This window comes from Varanus komodoensis, unplaced genomic scaffold (genome assembly GCF_004798865.1).
Source record: "Varanus komodoensis strain SLA01 unplaced genomic scaffold, ASM479886v1 scaffold15, whole genome shotgun sequence".
Lineage (NCBI taxonomy): Eukaryota > Metazoa > Chordata > Lepidosauria > Squamata > Varanidae > Varanus > Varanus komodoensis.
The window spans coordinates 29017324-29030860 of NW_025335440.1; the positions used below are offsets into that span (position 1 = coordinate 29017324).

Below are 13537 nucleotides of genomic sequence, written 5' to 3' on the forward strand. Positions count from 1 at the left end.
AGTAGGAAGAGAATGATATAAACAACTTTAAGAAAAGGGCAGGATATAAATCTAATGAATAACAACAACAACTAAGTATGTTGGGCCTGTCCAACCTTTGAAATAGCTGGATAGGTCAGAATGCCTTGCTTCCCACCCTTGGCTTTCCCATATTAATGGTAAAATTGGGAAGATAGTCAGCTCAGCGGTGGGGCACCAGTTTTGCATGCATAAAGTCCCAGGGAGAATTCCCAGCCCCTCCAGCTCTGGCAGGAAAAGCTGTTTAGAACAGCTGCTGCCAGTCAGTGAGAACAATACTGAGCTAGATGGATCCATGGCCTGACTCCATATCTGTCTATGAATAGTGAAATCCCATGATGGGGATGATTAGGAGGAGGATTGAAAAATGGATTTATATAAGGTCATTTCATATCACTCTGTTCAAATCTATACTGTAGCCACATTGCTGGTTATTCCCATGTTAGAAAGGGCATTGTGGAGGTGAAAAGGGCAAACATAATTGATCAAACAGTACAATTCCCTACAATAAAAGGCTAAGTATCCCGGACTTTTTTGACTTTGGATTACCAAGAAAGATAAGTTTTATAAAATATCAATTTATAAAATAATGTCTAATTTACAGAAAGGGAATATAGATGAATTTCCATCACCCCCTCCTCCTAATACTAGAACAAGATCATTCAAACTGCTTGGCAGTGAGATCAAGAGAGGCAAAATAAAGCTACTCTTCACACAATGCAGAGTTTGCTTACATAAGCTTCGGTGAATGGGGCGGCATAAAAATGTTTTAATAAATAAAATAAATAAAAAATAAGGTAAGCGTGGCAAGGGCTAGCTTCAAAGGTAGCTTTAAAGGAAGATCAAATTGTGAGATGGCTTTAGAGGGAGAGTATCCAGTACTTTTGTGAGTGATAGGTTCATTAGTGGCTACTAGAGATGCCAGAGGCAGAGGACTTCTGAATCACAGTTGCCATGGAATAAGTCATAGAGCAGAGCAGCTGCCTTTGTGATCTGGAAGTCCCAGAAGCACCTGGCTGGCTACCAGGGTCAGTGGTGACTCCAGATACCTGCCTGCTTGACCTACAGAGAGCCACTGGGCAGTGGCACTACTGTTCTGCCTTTCCACCTGCTTTATCTGGGCCTAAGTGGGAGGCAGCTGAATAAACAAGTTGCAATAGGGAAGATGAGGTTAAACTCATCTGTGGATTCAGTAGATGCCCAACCTTGCCTGCTACTGATGGCAGAGCTACTGATGTTAGCAGTATATAGGGTATGGATTTTATCTGCAGGGTTCATCTTCTATTTTGAATAGTCTTTCTAATGTGGAAAGTTCTGCAGTTTTCCTCCAGTATCCCAGAAGTGGCATCTATGGAAAAACTGAGGTTTTATTGTGCCCTTTGCTCTGAATTCCAGGCAGATTGATACACCTTTTTAAAATTTTTGGCTTGACTTTATTTGCAAATGAGCATTTTCAGATAAAGTAAATTGTTTAAGAAAAGAAGCAGTTCAATTTCACTGAGGTGCCTAATGCAACAGAACAGCAAATTTTACTGTCAAAAATTAAGATTTCCTTTGTAAAAAGCCATCAACATTTTGATGGGATAAAAGCAGAGCAGTTAATTAAAAAGGGAAAAAAACTGCAACCTTGTTAAATATAAACAACAAGAGTTCATGTCCTATAATTCATGTTTTTATGATTCGTTTTGACTGATTGTAAGTCAGCTTTTCACCAGCCTTGGAAGTTTATTCCCCGCACTCCCAGTGCTGATATATAAGGAGTTATAACATCCTTTGCTTTTGCAATCTAGTTGCATTGTGCGCAACGAATTTGGAGTTCAGAGACACTTAATTAGTGACTATATAGGTTTTTTTGGGAAGTTCAAATTTCAGTAGACGCTTGATGTATGAATGACTGCTGCAAATGCACGAGGATATCATGGCACCTAATAGGTACTCATTTAGGAAAAACTATACATAGCCTCAAAAATACAATTACTTCCTCTCTTTCCTTTGCTGATTTATCCTTAGAGTTAAAGGCTGCTTATTTCTGCTATGGAGAAAGGCTGATGACCAGCTTATTAACATGAGGGTTTCTGTACTTTTCATAGTTATGTATAATTTTGGCTCTTGGTCTTGTCACTGTTGCAATGGTTTGGAAAGATACACCTGCCAAAATCTCTCATTCATGCAGCTATGCAGGTGTCATTGAGTTGGAGTCTGTGTTTCAAGTCTCCTCTGAAAGGTCTCCTAACACTCCAGAGTAAATTTGAAGGGTATACGGGAGAGGTTAAAGAAAGGAGCCAGGGAGGCCTTATTTTGTGAGTGGCATCCATTCTGTGTGCCTGGCGATGCAGTTGCATCTCATCCCTAATGGCCACCCCCAGGCCTTTTTTTTCATATGAGAACAACCTGCTCTTGCACTTCCATGCAATGTTGTCCCAGTTTCCTGGATTAGTGCTGTGGAAGTAGAGTGGGGTTATTGGAATGGTATAGGAAGTGCCTGTGTTCCATTATTTTTGATGGTGTGAAGGTCACTTGATGAGGGGTTCTACATTCCCTCACAGCCATGTTTTGTATGTTATTTATGCATGTAGACCAGCCATATAATTGTGGAAGCCAATATGGTGGTTGAATTTATAATAGCCTTCCTTAGTCTGTTGCCCTCCAGATATGTTGGATTACAACTCCCAGAATTCCCTCAGTCAGCTATGCTGGTTAGGGGATTCTGGGGACTGTAGTCCATACATTTGGAGGGGATCAGGTTATGGAATGATAGTGAAGGGGACCAAGAACCACCACCAGCACCATAGAAACATAGAATCATAGAGTTGGAAGACGCCATGAAGGCCATCGGGTCCAACCCCCTGCTATTGCAGGATACCCATTTACACCATCCCACTCAGATGGCTGTCCAGTTTCTTTTTGAATGTCTCTAGTGTGGGTGAGCCCACAACCTTCATCATCTTCATAATTCATCTCCATTGCATTTATATCCAACCTTTTCCCTCTTGTCAGGAACCCAAGGCAGCTTACACTGCTCCATCTTCTACTCTCCATGCCTGCGTGACCCTGGTGTATGACCCTTAAAAACAGAGGAAGGAACAGTTTACACGTCTGCACTGGGGGTTTCCCTGTTCTATGGTTTTCCAGGTTTCGTTTTTGCACATGCTGCTGATAGACCTAGGAGTTTTCTTCTGACATCAACCTTCAGAGAAAGATGGTTATTATCTTTACAGCAATTACTTCAAACTCAACAGCTTGGCTGAGGTAGTGCAATGGCTATAACCCTTTTTAAAAAGGGCTTAGAAGGGTTTTGGGGAGTTAGCATGAACTGGGGGACCAGTGCTTGCTTCGCACAAGCATTCAGAAAACACTGGAGCAGTGCTGCGGGCTAGTCCTGCCTGCTGCCACCACTGCACCTGGTAGCCACGTCCTACCATCAGAGGCTGCCATGCCTGGGTACCTGCCACTGGTCCTGGGCCAATTGCCGCTGGTCAATTGCCACCCCTACGCACCTCACCCCAGGTACTGCTTTGCTGGGGGCATTGCCTGGCACTCCTGCTTGCTGCCTCCTCTTCCTGGATGTGTGAGTTTGTTTATTAGATTTACATCCCACCCCTTTAGCCAAAATGGCTCTCTGATATACAGGATATGATAATATACATAACAAAATAAATAACATTAAATTATCAAATATCACAATAATAAAATCACAACAATCAAGCCACAGGAAAATCACTGCAGTAAAACTTCACAAGCCTTGAATATTAGCAATAAGCAGTAAAAGGCATGATAGCACCAACATGTAATAAATAGCATACTATAAGACATTACAATTATCTTAACAGTTAAACTATCAGGTAAATAAAAATGCCTTTGCCTTGTGCCAAAAAGAACAGAGAGAATGCACCAGGCAAATCTCTTTGGGGAACTAATTCCAGAGTCGGGGTGCCACTACCAAGAAGGCTTTTCTCCTTGTAGGCACCTTTTTTATTTCCTTTGGAGGGGCTCCCTGAGAAGGCCATCCAGTGATGATCTAAGGACTCAGGAGGCACACATAGGAAGAAGTGCTCCTTTAGATAACCTGACCCCAAGCCATTCAGGACTTTAAATATTAGTGTGGACACTTTGAATTCAGCCTGGATGTCAATTGGTTGCCAGTGGAGATGGTAGAGAACTGGTGTTATATGATCATATTGGCTAGACCTTGTCAGTAGCCTCACTGCCCTATTCTGAACCAAATGAAATTTCTGGATCATCTTCAAAGGTAGCCCAACGTAGAGAGAATTGCAATAACCCAGACAAGAGGTTACCAGAGTGTGGATAATTGTTAAAAGGTTCTGCTTGACCAAATAGGATCATAGCTGGTAAATCAGCCTCAGTTGATCAAAGGTGCTCTGAACCACTGGATCCAACTGAAATTCCAGTGATAATTCAGTACACCTTGGTGACTTGTGCTGACACTCTGCTCGATGGTGGGTGAGCTGCCACCTTAGATTCTCCAAAATGCAATATCCAATGCTGACTTTGAACTGTAGTTTAAGATCTTGGTTTGTTTCAAAACTGATAGCCATGGTTTCTTTCTTTGGACAAGATAGGAAACTGGTTAGCTAGATGGTTCCTAGCTAACCCTAGTTTAGCTAGGAACCATCTAGGTTTAATTTTTACAAGTCTCTGTTTGGGTATAACAAGCTGAGGCATGACTCTTTGAACATAGCTGCAGAACTTTGAGGAATGCTATGAAACTGGTGTTTTAGTTGGTGATTTTCCAAAGGCACTAAAGTATGAACACTTAGTTAACCTTCATTTGGTTTTGTTTTCTAGTTCACACAGGGCACTGGGTTCTGGGGAGATTTCTCTGATGTGTTAGATTACACTCTCTCTGTGAGCTTTTCTGCCAGTATTTTCCTTCAGGGTGGTAACTTTGATGATCATACAAATATGAGATGTTATTATATCTTAGTATTAAAGATACTAAGAAAAAGATTTAATTTTCCAGGATTAACACACACAGAATGCTTCATCATCAAGACACAAAGCACTGATCAATCCTGTCCACCAAAATAAGTTGCATATATGTGACCCAGAACTGTAACAATGCAGTTTTCAAATGCTGGAAAAAATCCTCTTAATTAAGATTAATGACTCCTAGTGTGTAGCTCCCCCCAGCTGTTCATCATTCCTTTTAATTATAAGTGCAAGAATTATAAATGGACTCAACCTTAATTGAGCATAATGGTCAATATGCCTAGTGGTCAACATAAACAGAATGGTACATTTTTCAATTAAAGAATTTCAACAAAGGCAGCTTTACGATAATGCAACAACACAGAACTGGGACCAAGGTAGTTTGTTCAATCTTTTTACTGGTACGTGGGATAAGAGTTTGATTTCTACAGAGCCCTTTTAGAGAAGAGGTCTGAAGCAGACCCTTATTAAAGTATTCCTATCTCAGTTATTGGGAAATGTTGGCCCAATAGACGGTATTATGCAACTACTTGTGTTCCACTGGTGGCTTCCAGCTGCTCTATATTGGCTTGTTGGGGGTGGTGGTGCAGGTAGCTGCAGGGGAGGGAGCAGGTATGATGGAAAACCTTTCTTCTGTGAACTTCCTTAAGATAGCAGCCAGAATCAATCCTAATCAAACCCAATGGAGCTTGCTTCTCAGTATGCAGAACATGTATAGATTTGTGTTGAGCAGACAAGTAGAGGATCCAAGCCAAGGATGCACAGCTAATGGTATTGAAATACTTATTCTAATTATGCAACAAGTGTTCAGATCTTACCTGAATCTCTTCATGAAAAACTAGGATTTAGTGTGCCACCAGTGCTTGCTTGATGGCCTCAGATGTAGGCTTCTTTGGAACAGAAGACAATTTGATTTTAAGTGCAGCTTTTTTTGCACAGTTTTACTATGACAATCAGGAAAATAATAATGTAGCATGAGGTATTTGATCTTAGTACAAATCCTTCCCCAGTTGGGTGTCCTTCAGTTGTGTTAGACTGTAAGTTCCAACAACCTCATGACAGTTTCTGCAGGGTACCATGTTAAGGGATGCCAGTACAAGGATGTGCTCAGCATTTGCGGATTTAAATGACACAAACAGATCAACGTGCAACAGAATTGACCATGGATGTCTTCAGAAGTTACTTTTCTTACACAAAGGTTTTTGACAAATCTTCATATGCATCTTTGGCAATAGCAGCCAACTTCAATGAGTAAAATGACTTGATGGATCACAAAGCTGACCATTATTCCCCTCCCCACCCCAGAAAAATGGCAATATTATACATTTCCATTAATATAATATACTGTGTGAACAATTTTTTACAGATGAAACAAACAATCCTATTATCAGTTCTTTGTGCCTTATGTACATTTCTGTTTCAATAGCCCATTTTTTGTACTTAGAAAGTATATACAGCTGCTGTGATAAAGCTCAATAAGCATAAAAATGGCCAGTAATATAAAATTCCTAGTACTGATGACTCGTTTAAAAAAAAAAACACCTCTCAGTGTTGTTCACGGAATACTAACAAGCAGAGGCTCATTTCTGCGATGTACTATGCAGTCATCTGTTTAGGGCACAGTCCTGTGGCCTTCTAACATCGTCTGACAGGCTGAGAGTCTGGATACAGGGACCCCAGGAAGACCTGTTTCACCTGTCTCTCAGGTCAGAAATCAGCTGTAGAGACAGCTAAGGGGGTGCCAAAGGGTGGGCAGGGGTTATACTAGATCAAAACAGTGCCTCAGCCTCCTTTCCTCCCTCTCTGCAGCACTTTGTCTAGAAAGCCAAAAATTAACCCACCACTGTCCATCCTGCCCTGAACGAGGTGCAGTTAAGCTTGTGGCTGTGCACTAAACACGGTGAACTTTGGATGACACCCTCCATGGACTAGAAGGGCTACATCTTCTTAATCAAGTAGGTCACCAAATTAAAATCCAAAGTTTGTGACACTTTTTTTTGTAAATATTATGTGTTTGGGGCATAAGAAACCCAATCTTACAACCCTAGTGCAAAGGCAAGAATTAATTAAAAATAGATAGGTTAGTATGTAATTTGCATGTATAATCGATTAGTTACAGAACAGACATTAGGACATCAGATGCAATATAGTCCATGGCCACAATTTAGGCAAAGCTAATCATTTTTGAAAATCTCATTGACAGCAGTGAGAGACTTAAGCATATGCTTATATATCTTCCATTGAGCTAAATTGTTTGCATTGTGCCCTGTTTGATTTCTTTCATCTCAAAACCTCTCTATAACCTTCCTTTTCATCTTTTCTTACTTGATTAGAGAAAGAAAAATTATAGCCTAACTAATGTCACAGCTGTCAGTGTCTGTAAGGATAGTGACCTCATTGATGATATTCAGATACCTTTTTGAGCCCTTTAGTTCAGGTCAGTTCACAGTTGGTTCTGCACATGATGACTCTTGGTACCAACTTATTGCGAGTAGGACAAACTTTGTGATCTGGTGCTTACACACTTACATCTCTGCCCAAGTACAAAGATCCATCTATTACTTACAATGGGAAGCTGAATTGTATAGATAGGTCATAGATTTGGTTCATGGAACATTTCCATATGTGACAAGTTGAAGACCTACTTCCAACCTTCACTACTTATATAACCATTTATGACTTACTAAACCTTTGTCTGTCCATCCTTCCATACTTTAGTATAAATATTCACTGAATACACCTGTGATTGTTTCATGCCCTCTCCTAATCAAAATTAACTTTAAAATTCCCCAGCTGAAGGACTTTTTTTAAAAAAGTGCTATGTATTCTGTAGTAATTTTAAGATAAATACAGATCTATAAACAAACAGTCAGCATTTTTCAACCATGCCCATTATTATTCTTGTGTAAATACTGGAGTGCATCTACTTGGGAGACATGCCAGTTCCTCTCATCACTGTCTCAATCTTCAGAGAAACCAGTTCCAACAAATTTTCAAAGGTGGAATATACCTGGGATTAAAAAACTTGCATTATAATAATGCATGAACACTGGTGCCATTCTGTTTTTGGCCTTGGTATATGCAATAAGAACTGCAAAGTTCACTGACTTTCTTGTGTGTTATATCAAAAAAGACACTATCAGTATATCATTACCATAATTAACATCTTCTAACCTACAAAATTCTGTGTGAAACTTCTTTGTTGTTGCTTTTCCTACTCACAGTATTTGATTTATCACAATTCATTCCAGACAGTAGCATTGGAACCATGTTTATACACAATTTAAGTAGTATCTATATTAAACCACACAAGCCAAGCAGATTACATTATTCCTGCCTATGTGATCATGGTCCCAAGGAAGAAAAATGCTGCTAAGGGACAAACCACACCATAAATGATGACATGTTGCCCCCTCTAGAGTGCTCTTGAATTTGGATACTGCACTGAACTGGCCAATGAATGTCAATAACATCTGTTATGGGCCCCAACAGTACAAGGTATTTGGATTCCTTATCTTCAAGAATTATAAAGAGAGAAACAGAGAGAGAGAGAGATGATTTTCCAAGTACATTTCACAGTTTATTGTAGAGAAAAAAAATGTTCCCTATATCTCATTGCTGGGCTGAAAAATATGGCTGACAATTTCCTTAAAAACGATTAATATTAAGCAACCAGCATATGGAATACTGAAGAAAGTCTCTTGGGTCCTCTCATTTGACTTTCCAACAGAACACTGCATGTCTTAGGTAATGCTTAATCTATTCTTTTTGAATGCTTTTGACACAATAAATAATTGGCCTCTGTTTCTGTCCTGTGCTTGATGTCTGAATAATACTGAATGATACCCTCTTGAGATTGTGAGGATTTAAATACAATGGAATGATCTTTATATTGTTTTGCTCTAAGTGCAGAAAACTTTAAGAAAGCCTTGCGCTTACTTTAAGTCAAAGGGGAAAATGCTTTCCAAGACACTGACAAATGACTCATATTTATGGTTTCAAAGTCTAGTAGAAAAGGAAAGTATTAGCAGTTGACCATCTCCTACTTGCATTCAGCTCAGTTTGGACCATAAAAAGTCCATCTGCAGAGACCATGGCATTGCCCAGTGGGACACCTAATGGAAATGTTAATTACTATTGCATCCTCATTTCCTATGATCAAGATGTGGAACTGGTTGAAATCCAATTTTCCATGGAGTAATTCCAGCCTTGGTCCCTTTTACACTTAAGAGCAGTATTTGCAGTTGGATCCAGCCACCAGATCTCTGTTTCTGTGAGACCCTTTCTGAGCTGTTGCAATCAGAAAGTTGAGTACTTTGCATATGGTGCATCCTGTCACCTGACCAAGCATACTCTTGCAGTGGCCTCGAGTTCTTCTCCTTCTCATTTTATGAACAGAAAGAAAAATCCCTTATTTGTAAGCTAAGCAGATGTCTCTCCGGATTTCAGTGCAACAAGTTCAGAGTCCTCTATGTATTTTCCATTAATTTGTTCACTGTTGGAATCGTGATGATATAGATAAATGGGGACCTCTGTGATAGATGTTGCTGTGTAGGAGGTAGATCGTGTAGAGCAATGTTCTCGTCGCCTTTGACCCCACTGAGTTTTATACTGCATCCACTGCCTCTTCAAAGCTCCTTGGACCTGCAGGTAGAAAATGTTCCATTTTAGACCAATGTAATGAAAAGTTTGGGGCTCCTTTGACCTAATTTCAAGCAGTACTTAATAAAATCTACTCTTCTCTCCAAAAACTCATCCATAATTGTACCCAGTTTCCCTGGGATTATTACTGCAAAAGGTGATGCTGCAATCTTGACAGGCTTAATACACTGGGTGAGACCCAAAGAGGTATGAATGAAGTCCCACTCATGAAAAACCATGTTCTTGCTTCCTTCAGCATGCCCTCCTTTGCAGGTTAGTCTGTTGAAGTAAAAACAACAAAGAATTGTTCAAGTGCCACAAGACTTTTTCTTGTTTTCAGCCCTTGAGAAAGCATTCCTGGGCAGTCAGGGAAACCTCCAGAACAGTTTGGGATGAGTTGTTGGGAGCTGTAGCCAGAAGATGGAATGAGCAGAAGCCAGAGACAACTCTCCTTCCACATGTACGCAGATGTGTCTTCCATTTATGTGAGGGACTTTTTAGATCCTGTCTGTTGCCTCTGTCCTGTGGCATTCTGTAAACACACACTTTAAGATTCAATAAATGTGTAAATGGGGATCTGAGTGCTGAATATCACAACAGATACTAACAAGTAACATTCTTAGGCATCTTTGGGCCTCCAGACTCCAGGCTTTTGGGATCCACTATGATGTTTTCCTGCCTTTGTTCTCCTAAGGATTAAAGTGTAGCAGCTGACAGGTTTTTGTGGCAGCCACTATTCTTCTTACCTAGAAGCTGCATTGGTCCATTGATTGTGGGGGGGGGGGGGGGGAATGGAGGCCACCAGGGATTTGCCTCTCCCAGGTTTGCACTGGAGAGCAAGACCAAGATCATCTACACTCTCCTCAATTACTATATTTGGGTGTGGAAACTGGGCAGTGAGGAAAGCTGACAGGAAAAGGAATTGATGCATTTGAAACACGGTGCTTGAGGGGAGCTTTGGAAATACCCTGGACTGACAGAAAGACAAACAGGTGGGTCCCAGATCAATTCAAGCCAGAACTTTCCTTAGAAGTAAAAATGACAAAGGAGAGTATTGTACTTTGGGCACATCCTGAGAAGGCAATACTTCCTGGAGAAGACCATCATGCTAGGGAAAGTTGAAGGCAGAAGGAAAAAAGGAAGAGCAAATACAGGAGTGGCTGCATTAGGGAAGCCGTAGACTTGAAGAGCTGAGCAGGGCTGTAGTGGATAGGACATTTTGGAAGGCTTTCATTCACAGGCTCACCAAAAGTCAGTGACAACCGGACAGCACATAACATCTTAATAAAGGCTTGCTGATCTGTATAGTTTTAATGTTGCACTTGTAAACCACTCAGGGAAAAATTGTAGTTGGCCATGTATAAATACCAATAATAAAGGACACCCCCCCCATGCTACCCTGGCATAAGAGAACCCCTCCTATGAATCCTGGGGGTGGCCATTCTCAGAGGAGGGAGCCCACCAAGGCCACTTTGCTGGCAGCCTCTTCAAACAGAAAGCTGGTCCTGCCGAATAATTGTTTTTACAATGTGATCAGGCACTGAGAGTCATTCAAGAAGCCATTTATTTTGGTCTTCTCTGCGTGTACTAAACCAAGACCCAGCAAAATCCTAAATGAACAATTTGTTTCAAGAGACACTCACTCAGTGCAGAGTCAGCAGCAGAGACTTGAAATAATGGCTGCAGCCAAATGTGGATACCGGCTTGTTATACCCAGAAAATGATCCTACCTTAAAGCGCTGCAGCCCAGGACAGAAAAAGGTCAACATTTAATACTAGAGCTCAAGCATGGCCATAACATTAAAGGAGCCAAATGCAGAGAGGTGGCAGTGGGCTCCTGTAAGTTATAATCCTATGCAATTTCAGGAAGAAAAAAGTCCTTCTGCCCCAGATAGCATAGGATCGCACCTTTAGCTGTCTCTCACAATTACACATCTTTGTGGGCTTAAATGATTTTATGATGACTGATATTCTTATTTTCATGCTTTTGGTTTATTTCTGTGATGATATACTGTTTTTAATTATTTTAAAAAACACGACAGACCCCTATCCCTGCCATGGGCCCAGTTTCATTCTGATCCATGAGGGGTCTGATTCTGTTCTTATGTGGCTATGGACGGTGGGGAGTGCTGATCCCTATGGAATACTGGAAGCAGGGAATGCTGATACTTTTCTTACAGGTTGAGGGTACCGTCCTTAGCTGTAGTTCTTCAAACCTGGAAGGCAATCAGTGCAAGGTGGGAAAAGCACAGGATTGCCTCTGCGTTCCCCTCACCTTCAAAAATGTTTGGATGGCCAATTTTGACCATCTGAAAGCTGAGGTGCTGTCTGGATTCATTGCAGAAAGGTGGTCCCTCATTCCTCCCCTTCCAAGGTCATGCCCCCATGGCCTGTCCTGAAGATGGTCTTCGATCTTCTGAGTTGCAGACATCACTTCCACAGCTGCCAGGTTAGAGAGAGGACCACCAGTCTCGGATGTGATCTTAGAGGGCTTTTTTGAGGTCACAGCTGGGACTCTACCTTTTCCTATGGCCAGCCAGCCAGCATTTACTAGTTATAGGATTGTGCTCTGCTCTTTTTTATATATAAAAAGGTACCCAAACTCAATAAGTTTTATGACAACCCCAAGCTTAGCTCCGTGGAAAAAAGATGAGATATCTAATTACTTAGGGAAAAGTAGAGTCAGGGTCTTCCCAGGCTAAAATTAGCAGTCCCTCTAGCACTGAAGCCCAATGTAGACAGGATTTGTAAATGCCACAAAGCAAATTCTTAGTACAGCTGCGGTACGAATTCTGTGGTTCCTGGATCCTGGCCTTGGCCTCAGGATGTAAAATACCAACATCTCAACTTATGGAAGTTTCAGTAAAGAAAAGCTGAGATTATTATGAAACATTGCAGAGTTAAGTTCCATATCTATACTTATAAAACTATTAGTAGCTTGACACTATGTACTGTTTGCATACTAGAGCATGGCAGCATATAAATATCATTTTAGCTGATAAAATAAACACTTGAAGAAAAATGCATCAAATAATAAATGTGTCATATTAGTACAGATATATCATTTTGTGCTTAACAGGGACAAATCCTTCATGCTGCGCATTTAAGCCAGACAAAAAATATCAAATCGATGAGAACAGAATAGGAGGACATCTGGCTTGGCAGTCATACATGTGGAAAGGATTATGGAATTCTAGTCAATCACCAACTAAACATAAGTCAGTGGTGTTATGGGGCTAGAAAGGAAGGAAGGAAGAGTGAACTTGTAGTCTCAAGACAGTGTCTAGACAGGTCTCCTCTGTATACAGAATTATAGGTGTAGAGGGTAGATTTTCCCATTCTTCCTCTCACTCACTGTGGAAAGTATGCAGTCACAACTGTGCTCCATAAGAGATGTTGGAAAGGGAGAAAAAGGTGCATGCTGCTGGGTGGGAGGGAGCAGAAAGGAGAAAGGACAGGCCGGGTTACACAGCATCACATGCTCTTTCCAATTCCTATACTACCAGCTGGGTGGCCTAAGTGGCCCATCTGAGTGCCTTTTTATTGTAGACAGAGGAAAGGAGGCCAAATTGCCCCATCTTCCTCTCAGCCTGTGTAGCTCTTGTTGGCAGCATATAGGACAGGTGGAAGGCTCTGAGCTAAGAGCCCCAGTTCTGTTGGAAGTGCCAACCATAGCACTGTGCTCTACTGTGATTTGAGGCTGTGTTAATGGAAGCATAGGTCTCCCCTTCACAAAAAGAAGCAGATCCATTTGATTATGTACTAGTCAGACCTCATTTGGAATATACAAACTGGAACAAGTTCAGAGGAAAGCATTGCAGATAATGGGACAAATGGGAAACATGTCCATGTTAAAAATTGGAGGTACATGCTATGTTTAGCTTGCAGAAGAGAAGACTGGGATAGGCAGATGGGTGTGGTAATAGTC

The 13537-nt window shown here is 41.0% G+C and overlaps 1 protein-coding gene across 1 annotated transcript in view; it reads right to left on the reverse strand.

Annotated features, from left to right (window-relative positions):
* Positions 1-5758: 5758 nt before the first annotated feature.
* CALCR (calcitonin receptor) overlaps positions 5759-13537 on the reverse strand; it is a 105429-nt gene continuing 97650 nt past the window's right edge. Inside the window, exon 13 of the mRNA XM_044425266.1 lies at positions 5759-9612. Within this exon, the coding sequence (XP_044281201.1) occupies positions 9391-9612 (222 nt within the window). The 3' untranslated portion in view covers positions 5759-9390. The remainder of the gene's footprint in view (positions 9613-13537) is intronic.